Here is a 14,545-nt window from a genome sequence, read left to right on the forward strand (position 1 = left end):
ACAGTGTTCAACGGGACCACAGACACTGACCTGTCGTGTCCACACAACGTAAGTGATCAGACGTGCAGGGAGGAAGAGTCTTCCAAGGGAGGGCACAAAGATGTGGGGACTTAGCTCAAAAGAGTTTGCGGCCCACGCTAATCAATAACATATTTATCCTACAAGGTTTCTACAGTCTCCATCTCTTTCACTCATCCTTCAATACCCAGCTAGATGACGTTCTGTTTCCATTCTAAGCCACAAAAATGTATCAGCCGGGCGGTACAAATTGTTAGAAGAGCATCACCCATGTTCCAAGGTATAGTATCGAATGTCAGACAGAGCAGTCTGAACACTTACATCACAGATAACCAATAACAACGTGGGAAATTTTTTTTATCTATTTACTAATTAAAGAACAATCTAGTCAGAATATTAAGGGAATGGGATTTTTTTAGAAAATTCTCTGGGTAGATTGGATGTTTTTTTAAAAAGCTATTTTAGGTGCCTATTTTTTTTTTTCTTTTAATTATTCTACACGAGATTGCCCATCGATACTTTCACCGTAACAGCTGTTGTTGTTTTTGTTGTTGTTGTTAAGTGCCATCAAGTCAATTCTGACTCATAGAGACCCTGCACAGGGTTTCCAAGAAGCAGCAGGTGGATTTGAGCAGTCCCATGCTGATCCTACAGAGCCACCCAGGAAGTCAACATAATAGACAGAGTATACCATATAATAATGGTTTCTTAAATGACTGAGGTGCTGGCCACTCTTTGTATAGACCACCAGGAGTTCTAACTTTAACAATAACTACAGAGAATTTCTCCCAATGCAGAGGTTCAGGTGAATGGATTCCACATATTGAGTTCAGGATGCGGACTGAAAGTTGATGTGAAATAAATCTGTTTTTTAAAAAACACAACCCCTTTGCTTCTTTATCCTGACAGAAAAGTGCAGTCAAAAGCTGTGCTCTGGGACTGCAGCGTGTTGAATCTGACCCTGCACTGCACAATGAGCAGGCCTTCAGAGAAGCCTGCTGTCTCCGGTGCCTCCCTGACAAGGCCAGGGAATGCTTCTGAAGAACTGAAGAAAGGGTCATTCAAAGTGAAGGCAGGCAGGGAAAAGAGAGAGGGAGAGGATGCAGGAAGGGGTGAGGACATGGCACAGGGACCTCAGAGAACGCACACAGATGGAGGGCTGGACAGAAGACCATGCCCACCGGTATCAGGCCACTTCCAACTCATCTAGAGACCTCACGGGACACAGGAGAACTACTCCACAGGGTTTCCAAGACCATGAACCTTAACGGAGGCAGACAGCCTCGTCGTTCTCGATTAGAGCTAGCGATGGGTTTGAACTGCCCACCTTGTAATTAGCAGCCCAACGCCTCACACACTGTGCCACCAGGGGCCCTGGACAGAAGACCATTCCATGCAGTGTCATGTGTATACCTAAGTCACTCTAAAGATGCATGCCCTAACTAAAAGCTGTTGACTCTAAGCAACTGATAGGCTGATGTCAATGGGTCCAAACAAGGTGAGAGCAGAGGTGTGGTGCCGTCGCTTTGTCTAAGCCTCTTTACCAGGGCTGGACGCCACGGGACCTGCTGCAGGAAGGAAACCCTTCAAGTCATCTACCTCACAGTCGTCACTGCGACAAAACCCCAGCAAGTAAGAGGGTTCTCTTAGAGGTGATGGCAAGGACTAAGGAATTCTCCAATTGTATACAGAAATAAGATCCTTTGCCCTTGAAAAATGATATTCTCAGGGACCAATGAAAATGATATTCTCAGGGACCAATGAAACCAAAGTCAGGATATGATGTTGTCCTCCTATTCCATTACCAATCAATGTGGGTCTGAATAACCCAGGTAATTGTAATAAATCTGCACACCTCACAGACCAGGTCAAAACCTCAGGCTGAGCCCGCTCTCTCTACTCCCTGAATACCAAAATAGCCCCCACATTGTGCTGAGCGTCCCGCTTTCAGGGAGCTCAAGGTTGGCTCCCGCACAGCCTGGAAGGCTAACACCGGGACTTGAAAAGGTGGTCACGATTTCCAGTGAAACAGAAGCTGACAAGGGTTGGATACAGTCTCAACTTAGAGACTCGCTGCACCAGTTTCACTGAATGACCTACGTAGGGTCCACAGACACCACGTACTCTCTCACAGTGAAATGACGACAAAAGCCTACCGATTCCCGAGTTGGCTCCAGTGATGACGACCACCTTGCCGGTGAAGTCTCGGCCCTGGAGAATCTCCATGGCGGTGGTGCTGCCATCATATCTCTGCCGGGTGGTTGGCTTGGTTGGATTATCATCCACCGTAAACGCCAGGCGTGGGTCCAAATATGTGGTTCTTTTATTGATGTGGCTGCAGAGAAAAGGAGACAGTATTTGACACAGACACACCGAACTGTGGGGTAACCTCCCTGGTTAGGGAAACCCCCTTGCACAGGTACCAGAAGGCTTATTCTTAACCCTTATTAGGGACTGGGCCCCTGTAGTGGATCTTCTAACCTCCAGTCTTCCTGTCTGGAAAGACAGGCATCAAATCCTTTTCTTTACCATTAGCTGTAAAATCCACTGTGATCTATGCAAGAACCACTGTCTTGTAGCTTCAGAGCTCAGAAAAGACTTGCTAAGAAGACATTTTAAAATTCACGCAAATGCGGCAGAAGCTCTGCAGCAGCTCTTTCCGCAGCTTCCTAGTTCCATTGGTGAGCTCACTACTACGATCATTTTTAAAATCACAAGCAAAAGAGGGAACAAGTCCTTACAGCACGGATCATTCCCACCCCCTCCATATACAGAGTAGACAGGGATGGACAACTTGGACATTGGCTACCCAAAGTGGGGGGTGGGGGACCTACCAAAGCAAGAAATGACGGCTTACAAGCTTTCAAGAGGGAACCTACATTCAGAGGACATGGAGGAAGGTAGAATCGCCACTGAGTAATAAACAAACTCTCTAAGGCAGGGCTGATGAAATGAAATGCAGATGGGTCTCTTGTGATACAACAGTGAATAACTGTTATCAGGACTGATTGTGAGGGTTGGAAATGTAAAGGCAGATGTTTTGTAGCAAGGAGGGGAGTGATTAACTTTTCAGCCTAGAAGCGGAGGTCCCTGGGACCATCAAGGGAGAAGAGCGGAGAGTGGGACCCTACCCAGAGAAGCAGTGATGCCTGAGATGGCAGCAGAGACGATGACGTGGAAAAATAGAGCAATTGGGGACTTTAGACACAGAGAGGGAGAGGGGGCTGTGTGTTGATGACTGGGGGGCAGGCTTGTAGTGTATACCCTTTGGTTGGTTGATGATGCATGGAGGGGATTGTAACCATGGAAATGAAATGATATACGATAAGATGAATGTAAAACTAATGTTCTCTAATATAAACTATCACATAATTCACAATAAAACATTAAAAAAAAATCACAAGGAAAAACAAAAAGATCAATAATAGTTTCTACGGAGACACTTACTCAACAAAAAACACTTGTCCATTCTCATCAGTTTCTTGTTCCCATCCGTAGGGCAAGTCTGAAACGCAACACAAAGCAACAAGTCGAGATGCGGCAGAGATGGAAGCCCCCTCCTCCAGCCTCCCAGGTGTGAGGGAGAGCCCTGGCTAGCCTATCCCACCAGACCAAGAACTGCGACACTCTGAGGTCACGTGAGCCAACGTGACCACACATCTAGGCTGCTTACTTGGTCTTCAAAGCATCCACCCAGCTCCTGCTTTTCCTGGGAACCCTTCTGGATGCTCCAGTCGTGGGAACTGACCCTTGAGGAGCTCATAGAAGGGGCCTATCTGGAACGCAGACACCCAGCACCTCATCCTATGCTGACTTGTGGCATCTCTAAGAGAGGCAACGTTAGTCAACAGATTCCTGGTTTTCAAGTTTACATCCTGTTTCTCCAGTAGACCCTGGGGCCCCTGAGATCAGGGACTTGCATGATTTCTGTTCCATGCATTTCCCACTTACAAATAAAAGCCACTGGAGGGCATGAGATCTTTATGGGACCCCTTTAATTCCATGATAGGAACCAAGAACACTTTTAGAGACAGACTATCTGAAAACCTAATGTACCAGGAATCCCAGACCTTTATCATTTTAATACTTTTTCAAAATCCAGTAAGAAATCCTTCTCATTCCAGCTCAACATCTCATCACCACCTTCTGCTGAATCCTATAAGCCCCTCCAAACAGGAGTCCATTCCTCTCTGGTCTCCACAGAGAGCTGTCCCGCAATGGCGCGGAGACTCGCTTCCTGCCTGGTTAATGCTTTAAGAACGAGCCGCTGTGCGCTGTGATGAAAGGAAACATACAAACCTCCTGCAACTCGTTTTCTTTTTCCAGTTTTTGGGTGTTCCCACTGAGTCTTCTCCTCAGTGTGACTGTTTAATAAAACAAACCACAAAACAATAATTAGCTACAGTTACACTTCTACTTTGGTAACAGTGCAAAGAACAGAATTCCAGAACACGTAGAGATGCTCACACATAGTCTGTACAGAGACCAAGAGGCAGTTATCTGAACAGAGCAAGATACTGCCTCGTTTAAAATCAGGAAACCTGGGTCAGGGTTGTAGCCCACCCCAAACTTATTCAATCTGTATGCTGGACAGATAACCTGAGAAGCCATATTACAAAGGACATCAGGGTTGGAGGAAGGCTCATTGACAACCTGTGATATGCAGAGGAAACCACCTTGCTTGATAAAAGCAAAGAGGTTTTTGCCTGGGGCACTTAATGATGAAGATCAAAGAATTCAGCCACCAGTCTGGATTACACCTCAACATATAAAAAACAAAAGTCCTCACTATTGGACCTTTGCATAATATCATGACACAAGGAGAAAAGACTGAGGCTGTCAAGGATTTCAGCTTACGTGGGTCCACATTCAAGGAGCTCTGGTAGCGTAGTGATTACGAATTGGGCTGTGAACCTCAGGGTCAGCAGTTCAAATCTACCAGTTGTTCCATGGGAGAAAGATGAGGCCTTCTGCTCCCGTAGATTTACAGCCTTGGAAACGCTGTACAGGGTTGCTGTGAGTCGGAACCGACTCCACAACACACAATAACAACACTTTAGGGAACCAGCACTCAAGAGCCAAAACAACACACTCCATTGGGCAAATATATTGCAAAAGAGCTTGTTAAAGCAAAGAGGTCATATTTAACCCCAGCCTCACACGCACGGGAAAGCAGGACAATGAATAGAGACGTGCACAGGACCACAAGGTCGGTTTGAACCACAAGGTCTGCAGTTCAAAGTCACCAGCCACTCCTCAGAAACCATATGAAGGGTCTCTGTGAGTCGGAACCGACTCGACAGCACATAACAAGAAGAATCGGTGCATGTGAATTACGGTATTGGCGGAGACTACTGCCAGAAGAGCTGACAAATCTGTCTTGGAAGAAGTACAGTCAGAATGCGCCTTTGAATCTAGGATGGCAAAACTGCATCTCAAATATTCTGGGCATGTTCTCAGTCAGGACCAGTCCCTGCAGAAGGACATCGTGCTTGGTACAGGGTCAGTGAGAAGGAAGACGGCTCTTTCTCAGGGCAGTGGCTGCAAGAATGAACTCAAACGTAGCAACTACTGTGAGGGCAGCACAGGGACTTGATGGCACACGACAACAACAACAAACTCTAGAAAGTACTCCATTGTATTAAACGTTTTCCCTTCCTGATTTTACTATCACCTACAGGAATCAAAGCCATTTGAACTGCAAGGTCAGCAGTTCAAGCTCACCAGCTGCTCCTCGGAAACCCTATACAGGGTCGCTATGGGTCGGAATTGACTTGACGGCACTTCACAACAACAACAACAAAGTAATACTACCACCACATGTCTGTCAGTTTGTTGTACTATGGTGGCTTGTGAGTTGCTGTGATTCTGAAAGCTATGCCACCGGTATTTTAAATACCAGCAGGGTCACCCATGGGGGACAGGTTTCAAATAAGCTACCAGACGAGGACAGACTAGAAAGAAAGAGTGACGAACTACTTCCAAATATTTAGTTACTGAAAACCTTATGAATAGCAGAAAAACACTGAGATATCGTGCCAGAAAATGAGCCCCTCAGGTTGGAAGGCACTCAAAATGCGACTGGGGAAGAGCTGCCTCCTCAAAGTAGAGCTGACCGTGATGACGGGAATGGAGTAAAACCCATGGGAGAAAAGCCCAAAGGACCTTCATTTGCTGATGGGGCACAACTCAAAACGAAGAGAAACAGCTATAAGACCCCCAGCGAGATGAATTGGCCAAGTGGATTATCAATGGTCTCAAACATGGCAACAGTAGTGAGGCTGGTCAAGGATCCGGCAGTGTTTCGTTCTGCTGTACATAAGGTCAGTATGAGTTGGTACCGACTCAATGGCACCTAACAACAACAAAGGAGTCCTAAGGAGCTCTGGTAATATACTTGTTATGAGTCGGGCTGCTAATCCCACGGTCAGCACTTAGAAACTACCAGCTGTTCCGTGAGAGAAAGATGAGACATTCTGTTCCCATAAAGATTTACAGCTTCAGAAACCCTATATAGGGTTGCTATGAGTCGGAACCCACTCCATGGCACATAACCACCAACCAAAGGAGTCCAAGTGTGGCACTGTGGGATAATGCACTGGACTACGAAGTCGGTTTCAGCCACAAAGTCAGTGGGTCAAACTCACCAGCCACTCCTCGGAAACCCTATACAGGGCTGTTATGGGTCAGAACCGACTCAACGATACTTAACAACAACAACAAACGCAGTAAAGCCAGACATTCAAGAAGAAATCTCCAAAACCAAATCATTTCTGCTCCCTTCAGAGGTGTAGTTCCCTGAGCTGTAAGGAAATCTCCCCAAGAAAGCCTACCACTCTAGGCTAGTGGAGGGGGAGGAGGAACCAAAGAAGAGAAGGGGAGACCAAGAGGAAAGGGGGGTAGGAGAGGGTCACGAGAGGGAAGGAGAGGGCTCGATCTCCCAAGAGTCTCTCATCCACATGGGATTCCCACACAAGCCTCTGGTTGGGGTTGGAGGAGACCCTGTGGTTTCCCACATCACAGGGCCTGAGCCACCCATGTTCCACCAATGTCTGCCAAGACCTTTCTCCAGGGGGTTCCCCGTGTCCTCAAGCCTACCTTGGTCACTCCTGCCTCAGGGATTCGGCCCTGGCCGTGCCCTCCACCCTTCCCAGTCTGCCGTTAAGTGATGTGGGGCCAATTTCGACTTAGAGGGACCCTGTGTAGGGTTTCCAAGGAGCGGCTGGTAGACTTGAAGTGCTGACCTTGCAGTTAGCAGTTCAGTGCATATGTGACAAAGCCACATCTTTAAAATACCTGCTCTCCTGCACAGGGACAAGAGGGTCCAAGCATCCCTAACCCCAATCTCCTCAAAGAAGCAGATAACCAGGGAAAAACTTCCAAATCCATCCTTTGGGGCACAGCCGGCCCAGGGGAAAAGCTGGGCTTCACTGAAGTGTAGAGGGTAACGTGCTGATTGAGGACTGAAGCGCTCAGCCCTTCTGCTTGCCAGCTGTCTGCCCTCCCTATGCCTCAGTTTCCTCGTCAGTACACTGGATTAACGCCTGTTGTTGGTAGGTGCCCTCTCATTGGGACTCTGTTTGACAGCACTGCTCCCCAAGAGTTCCTATGCCGTCATCTTTGCGGGGGCAAATCCCCAGGTCTGTCTCCCATGGAGCCTCTGGCGACTGGGGGGTTAGAACCGCTGACCTTCCTGCACCACTGCATCACCGCGACTCTGTGGTAATACCTCCTGGGCTTCTAGAGAGCAGTGCAGACGCTCACACGTCTGAAGACCTCAGAACTGGGCCATTCATAAAGACATATTTTCTTCACATAAAATCCTTACAGGTTAAAATGAGAAAGTGTTCTTTTTCATTGTTACCAAAAATGACTGTTTAACAAAGAGTAAATGACTACCTCCTCCCCCAAAGAGCCACTCTTCCTTAAATAGAAGCCTTCTTTTAAGTTTTTCTTTCAATCAACTTTTTGTCATCTACAGAAATCATTACTAATGACTTAATGTAAACTACAGGGAATCCAAATGACATTTTCACTCTATTATATGAACTTCACTTTCAGGCATGCATTTCCAAGACTTTTGTTTCCAAAGAAGTTTCTTTAAATGAGCAGGCACACCGGAGCTCTCAATGAGGAAGAGCTCCTGACAGGGAAGTCTAGGCTACAAGGCCGTAGAAGAACTGATGTATTTGTACCATGGGCGACAAGAACAAAAAACAGATCTGTGTGGGAAGAAGTTTAGCCACAGAGCTCCTTTGAAGCCAGGATGGCCAGACTTGGTCTCTCCTACCTCAGACCTATTATCAGGAGGGACCAGTACCTAGAGAAGGACATCGTGCTCGGTGAAGTGGAGGGTCAGTGAAAAAGAAAGAGACCACTGAGCAATGGGCTCAAGCGTATCAACAATGCTGAAGATGGTATAGGACCAGCCAGGTTTCATTTTGTTGTGCAAAGGGTCACTATGAGTCAGTTCTTACACGATGACACCTAACAACAACAGCCCTCCTGTGGCGGCCTAGAAGCCTACACTGAGAAGAAAAGGGAGGGTGGAAAGGATAGAGGGTCTTGGTACTCACTCCCCACCTCATCTTCCACAGAGGGCCACTGGAGGGGCTGCAGGGAGCCGAGAAAGGGCTGGCCAGCTCTCTTGTGCAGGTCTACCTTCAGTGGGTGGGAATATCCCAGCAGCCCCCTTCATTGATAAGTCCCTGGAGTCAGGAATGGCTGCTTCTGCTTGGGACACACAGGGGGTCCCATGCAATGTGGGTGCTTGTGGGGTTGACCAATGCACCACAGTGAATGGGTAAGCAGGAAAGGAGCGAGGCTCAGAGAGGGGCTCCCACAAGGTCCCAGAGGTCTCACCTGGAGCTACAGCTTCTGCCCAACAGTCCCAGCCTGCAGTGGGCAGGAGACATGTTTGTAAAGGGAAATGACTAGAAGGGCAGGCTTCACAAAGGCCCACTATCAAAGTTTCTCAATCCTCAGGAGAACCAGCGACTCCCTCAGACTTAAGAAGGGAAGGTATGACCGAAGACGCTTGCAGGTGAGGAGCAATCAAGAGGACTGAGAACCTAGGATAAGAATGGATCAAAGGAGCCACTGGATAGGAGGTCTGGAGAGGACCTTCAGTTTTAGAGGTCATCACTGTGGATGACCAAAATCCAAACTTAAGACATTCCTTATTTGCCAAGACAGAGAGTAATGCTCATAGGTCTGGGGCACTTTTTCATTTTTATTAGTTGTATTTATGAGAACTTCTGTTAAGTGCTTTTTGCACAGTGCCTGGACTGACTACTTCCATCAACCCATTTTACAGATGACGAAACTGAGACTTGGAGTTCTTTCTATTACAAAAGGCCATGCGGTAACAGATGGGGCCAAAGTTCGGGGGGATCTGTGCTAGTCTCCAGGACGTTTCCAGGAAAAGATCAAGAAACTGAACTAGGACATATTCCCAGGCTCCCTCTCCAGATCCTGGGCATCTGCATGTCGGTTTATGTTCTGTACTATTGTAGGAGTTGGACTGCTAACTGCAAAGTTGGGGGTTTAAACCCACCATCTGCTGCCATAATGATTTAGGGTCTCGGAAACCCTACAGTGGGTTGCTATGAGTCGGGATGGGTTTAGAAATTTGGGGTTCGGAGTTGAGGAGGATTAGCCCATTTGCCCCCATGGCACCGTGCGGTGCCGACTCCTGACCAGCAGGCGGCACACTGGACGTCGCCTGGGGACCCTCGCTCGACCGAGGCTGCAGAGGGGACCTGCCCGTCTGGCGAAGCCATCACATCCGCGTCACGCAGCCCTTGCGGAGCGGGCCCGCGGGGGCGTGGCTTCAGGTGCGTCCAGGCCCGGTGGCGCCCATTGCGGCCCCCTTACTTGGCATAGTAAACCCAGCCGTCCTTGGTGGTTCTCTCCTCCCAGCCTGGAGGCAGCTCGTCCTCGCTGTCCGTGTCATCCAGGCCTGCGTATCGTAGAGCTGCCATGGCCGACTAAGAAGGCGTTCGGTCACCAACTCTCTTGGTCACCCGCTGCCGTGTCTCTCCCCCAGAAACTCCCGCTTCAAAGAGCGCCGCGCGCGTCTTCCCACCGGCCGCTCGCGCCTGCGCACTGCGCCGCCCAAAGCTGCTCGGGCGACTCTGTGGCTGGAATCCTGTCTCCGGAGTTTCACAGCTGCCAGCGGAAAAGAGCTGGAGCCCGAGGAGAGGCGTGGGCAAAGTGCCTATAAGGTCGTGACACCACCACCTAGTTAGAAGTAAAAGCTGGAGAATGCCACCTGATTGTGGAAATGGAGCTTCTTCAAGCCGTGAGCCACTCACGGTCCAAAACTCTACCTTTTGCTGGAAGACCCATAATCCCTTTGGAGTTGCTCTGACCAATCCTGTGGGAGCGCCAGTAATGCGGCATTCTGGGAAATGTAGTCTCATTCGCTAAAAGAAAATGAAACTGATGGGGACTGCAGCCTCTCCTTGTTTTAGGGCTTTGAACAGTGTGTCTCCTAGTTCAGAAAATTTCCATCGCCCAGTCTTGTGCATATAAATTACCGGAAGAATGTTAAAAATGCAAATTCCCACACTTTCAGAATCCCAATCAATCTCTCTCCTCCTTATTTCTGAGTGATTCTATTAATAATAAATAACAACCATTTCTCGAGCGTATTCACAGGAATTCACAGACCCTCTCTTTCGTGTACCTGACACCCAAGGGCACTTGAGACTTCATTACTGTCTGTCTATTCCAGATTTCACTGACAGAGAAAATTGCATCTTATGTCTGGACCTGCAAGTGTACTGAATGATCGAATGAAGGTTTGTGATACTTCTGGCATTTAGGGGCGTACCTTTATCTACCAGCCCTAGTTACAAACAATTCCAGAGTTACAGAGCAGAATCCCACAAGTCCTCTTGGGACGCTGACAAACATCTTATATATGTCCAGTGTAACAATTTTTTGTATAGAGCTGAAGCATACCTCCAACTTGGCCTTATTTATAGTTTTCCAGAACATTCCCTCTTTGGAACTTGGCATTCAGACCTGATTTATACGGAAATCTCCAGAGAAAAATCTTTAGCAGAAAAAGTATAAAGAGAGATACATTTTAAGCTGAGCTGTGTTGCCTTTTGCCTTTTGAAGTCCTGAGCTTGGCGTTGCTTTGGGATTCCTGCTCTGCATGCTCTTGAGGGGAGAGTTTTGCTTCCCTTTGAAATTGGTCAACCGAAACCTAACTTCATGGACTCTTATTATAATTGGAACAGGACTGCTACCCCATCGCAAACCTATTGAAACGTGATGTTCCCACCAAATCCATGTGCACTGAAATCAGTCATTATTAACCAGACTATTCCACTTTCTCCTCTCACCCAAGCCCACCTTTTTTTTTTTTTTTAACTTTTTATTGTAAATTGAGTGATGGCTTTACAGAGCAGATAATCAGTTTTACATTCAACATATCACACATTTTGCTTTATCTCAATGATTTTATTCCCTTCAATGTAATATCACTTATCCCTCTTCCTCCCTGTGCTTATAATTTCCATTCCTCCCCCTTTAAACCTTTGTCCTTGGGTGAATGCTGCTCTTTTGGTCTCCAATGGTTGACTATTCTGTAGTGTGGCGTACCTTACTAATGTTGTTGTCCACCCTATATACCTGTCTATTACTTGGCTGAAAATTGAGCCATGGGCGTGAGTTCAGTTCCAGACTTGAAGAGTGGCCAAGGGTCATACATAGTCTTGGGGTTCCACCAGTTTCTGTTTCTATCTGATCAATAAGCCTGTTTTTTGATGTGATGTTTTTGTTTTGTTTTTCAGTTCTTAAACGTGTTTATTTCTTTCTCTCTTTTTTTTTGCTTTTGAAATATTTTCTTATGAGTTGAGTGAAGATTTACGGAGCAGACGGTCAGCTGTACTTTCAACAAATTATCCATTTAGTTTTATCTCACTGATTGTCATCCCCTCAAACATTAGGTGTGTACCTTACTAATGTTGTTGTCTCTCCTATATACCTATCTATTACTTAGCCAAGCCCACCTTTAATGGTGGTTGGTAGTGGTTATGTGCTGTGGAGTTGGTTCTGACTCACTACAACCCTGTATAGGCTTTCTGAGTTTGTAAATCTTTATGGGAGCAGAAAGCCTCATCTTTCTCATATGGAACAGCTGGTAGTTTCAAACTGCTGACCTTGAGGTTAACCATTACACTACCAGAGCTCCTTATTCCTTTGATATGCGTAGGAAAATAGTCCCCTGGGGGGGGGGGCGGCAAGGGGAAACAATGACACCAAACAACTTTGCCTCAGTGTCCCCAATGATCATCTGTGGCCTGTGCTTGGTTTCACCAGAACTGACTGGATTGATCTTAAGTGACCCCCAACCACTTTGTGCTCAATGACCAACATAAAGGTTGGGGGTTCGAATCCAATCATTGACTATTGTGAAGGAAAACCCTGCCAGACTGCTTCTGTAAAGATTTCTGCCAAGCAAGCCCTCTGACAGCATTCTACCCTGTAACATATGGGTCACTATGGCCAGGCAGTGCCCACTGGAGAGCAGCTAACCAGTCACCCCCAACCAGACCCTCTCCTGTGCCTTGTTGCTTCCAACTTGGGATCAGGCAGTGGTCTCTCTCCCTGAGAGAATCCCCAAGTTCTGGTTCAGTCCTCTGCTCTTACTCCCACTGGAACAATTCCTTCAATGGCCTCTCCTGCCAGGCCACTGTGGTTGCTCAACTTCAAGCCACTGAACTGAGGGGCCAGATCATCCTTCCTGATGAGAGCAGTTTGTCTTGTGCATTTTAGGTCATTTAGCAGTAATGATGGCCTCTACTTAAGGAGCTCTGGTAGCATAGTGGTTGTGAATCGGACTGTTAATCTCACGGTCAGCAGTTTGAAACTACCAGCTGTTCCATGGGAGAAAGATGAGGCTTTCTGCTCCCGTAAAGATTTACAGCCTCAAAAACCCTGTACAGAGTCACAATGAGTCGCAACTGACTCCACGGCACATAACCACCACCAAGCCTAATGAGGGGTTTGATTTTATAAACCTAGTGATTTCATCACACTATTAAGTTAATTGTGGCACTGTAGAATAAGCATCTGAACCACAAGGTCAGTTTGAACTGCAGGTTCGGTGGTTCAAATTCACCAGTCGCTGGTCAGAAACCCTATACGGGGTCGCTATAATTGTTATATGCAGTGGAGTCGGAAGCAACTCCACAGCATATAACAACAATTAGGTGGGACGCTGTGGGTGAATGCACTGGACTGCAAAGTCAGTTTTAAATGCAAGGCCAGTGGTTCAAATTCACCAGTCACTCCTTGGAAACCCTATACAGAGTAGCTCTGAGTCCGAATCCACTCAACGGAACTTAACAAGAGATTTAAAAAAATTAAACATTAATGTGCAATTATAAAATGGGACACTAGATGGTGATATCTGCCCATGATTATCAAGACGAAAGCCCAGCTCAAGATGGAAAAATTTCCATTTTAATTTTCTTTTTATTTCCTCTTCAATATCTGATAACTTATGAACATAAGATCTATTTTTTTCTAAAAGAAATTTGGCATTACTAAAAAAATGAAAATATGTATGCAATGGGCAAATATTTTTGTGTAGAATTTCTAAAGGTACATTTCTTCACTTAATTATCATTAGCACCTGGTGGTCATTTCCTGTCCTCCCCAAAACACGTGCCCTAACAAATCTGAAAACCTGTTTTTATGTTAAATCACCACTCCCTAGAATGAAGACTGACTGACTTCAATCAATTCATAATAAAACGTTAAAAACAAAACAGGACAGCGGATGTCAATATGCTAATGAGATTAGGGGGAAAAAAAGCTTTTTTTTTTTTTTCTTTTTCTAAGCAACATTGATTGTATGGATATCCCACATATTGGAGTCCTTGTGTGATGCTATGGGTTAATGTGCTGAACTGCAAAGCCAGTTTGAACCTCAGCGTCGGCAGTTCAAACTCACCAGCCACTTCTCAGAGACTCTATACAGGGTCGCTATGGGCTGTAAGTGACTGGACGGCACACAACACCCCATGTATTGTTTATCCTGGTGTGGCACTGTAGGGGATGAATTTGAACTGCAACGTCGGTGGTTCAAACCGTGAGAAACATCAATACGGACAACCGCTCAAGAAATCCAATCTACTCATTTTAGCGAGAGTGAGATTTTCTTTATTCAATTTTGCAAAATTGGGCGCCCAACCCAGTAAACATAGGCAGACACATGGATGACTAGTTGACAAAGCGCTCCCCACTCTCATCTCAAAAAAGCCCCCTCCAGTTCCTGCCTTTGTTGGGTACTATGGAGTTTACATTCTACCCAGAACATCCCATTCGCCCTCCCTCCAATTCCACAATCTACCCCAATGGGAAAGGCACTCACAGTCTTAATGACAGTATTCTCATTTAAAGTTCCTAGTCTTATAGAACCGATTTCTATTCCCCTCCCCCACTTCACCCTGCTTTCATGTCCCTGGGTGTGAATCAACAACCTGTGTCTGGTCTAGCAATCTTG

General features: G+C 46.6%; 1 protein-coding gene across 1 annotated transcript; it reads right to left on the reverse strand.

Annotated features, from left to right (window-relative positions):
• Positions 1-9,890: 9,890 nt before the first annotated feature.
• On the reverse strand, positions 9,891-10,001 carry WWOX (WW domain containing oxidoreductase). The gene has a single exon (XM_006860147.1). The coding sequence runs from the start codon at positions 9,999-10,001 to the stop codon at positions 9,891-9,893; it is 111 nt and encodes a 36-aa protein (XP_006860209.1).
• Between the last annotated feature and the right edge of the window lie 4,544 nt (positions 10,002-14,545).

The sequence above is a fragment of the Chrysochloris asiatica genome, unplaced genomic scaffold, assembly GCF_000296735.1.
Source record: "Chrysochloris asiatica unplaced genomic scaffold, ChrAsi1.0 scaffold00037, whole genome shotgun sequence".
NCBI lineage: Eukaryota > Metazoa > Chordata > Mammalia > Afrosoricida > Chrysochloridae > Chrysochloris > Chrysochloris asiatica.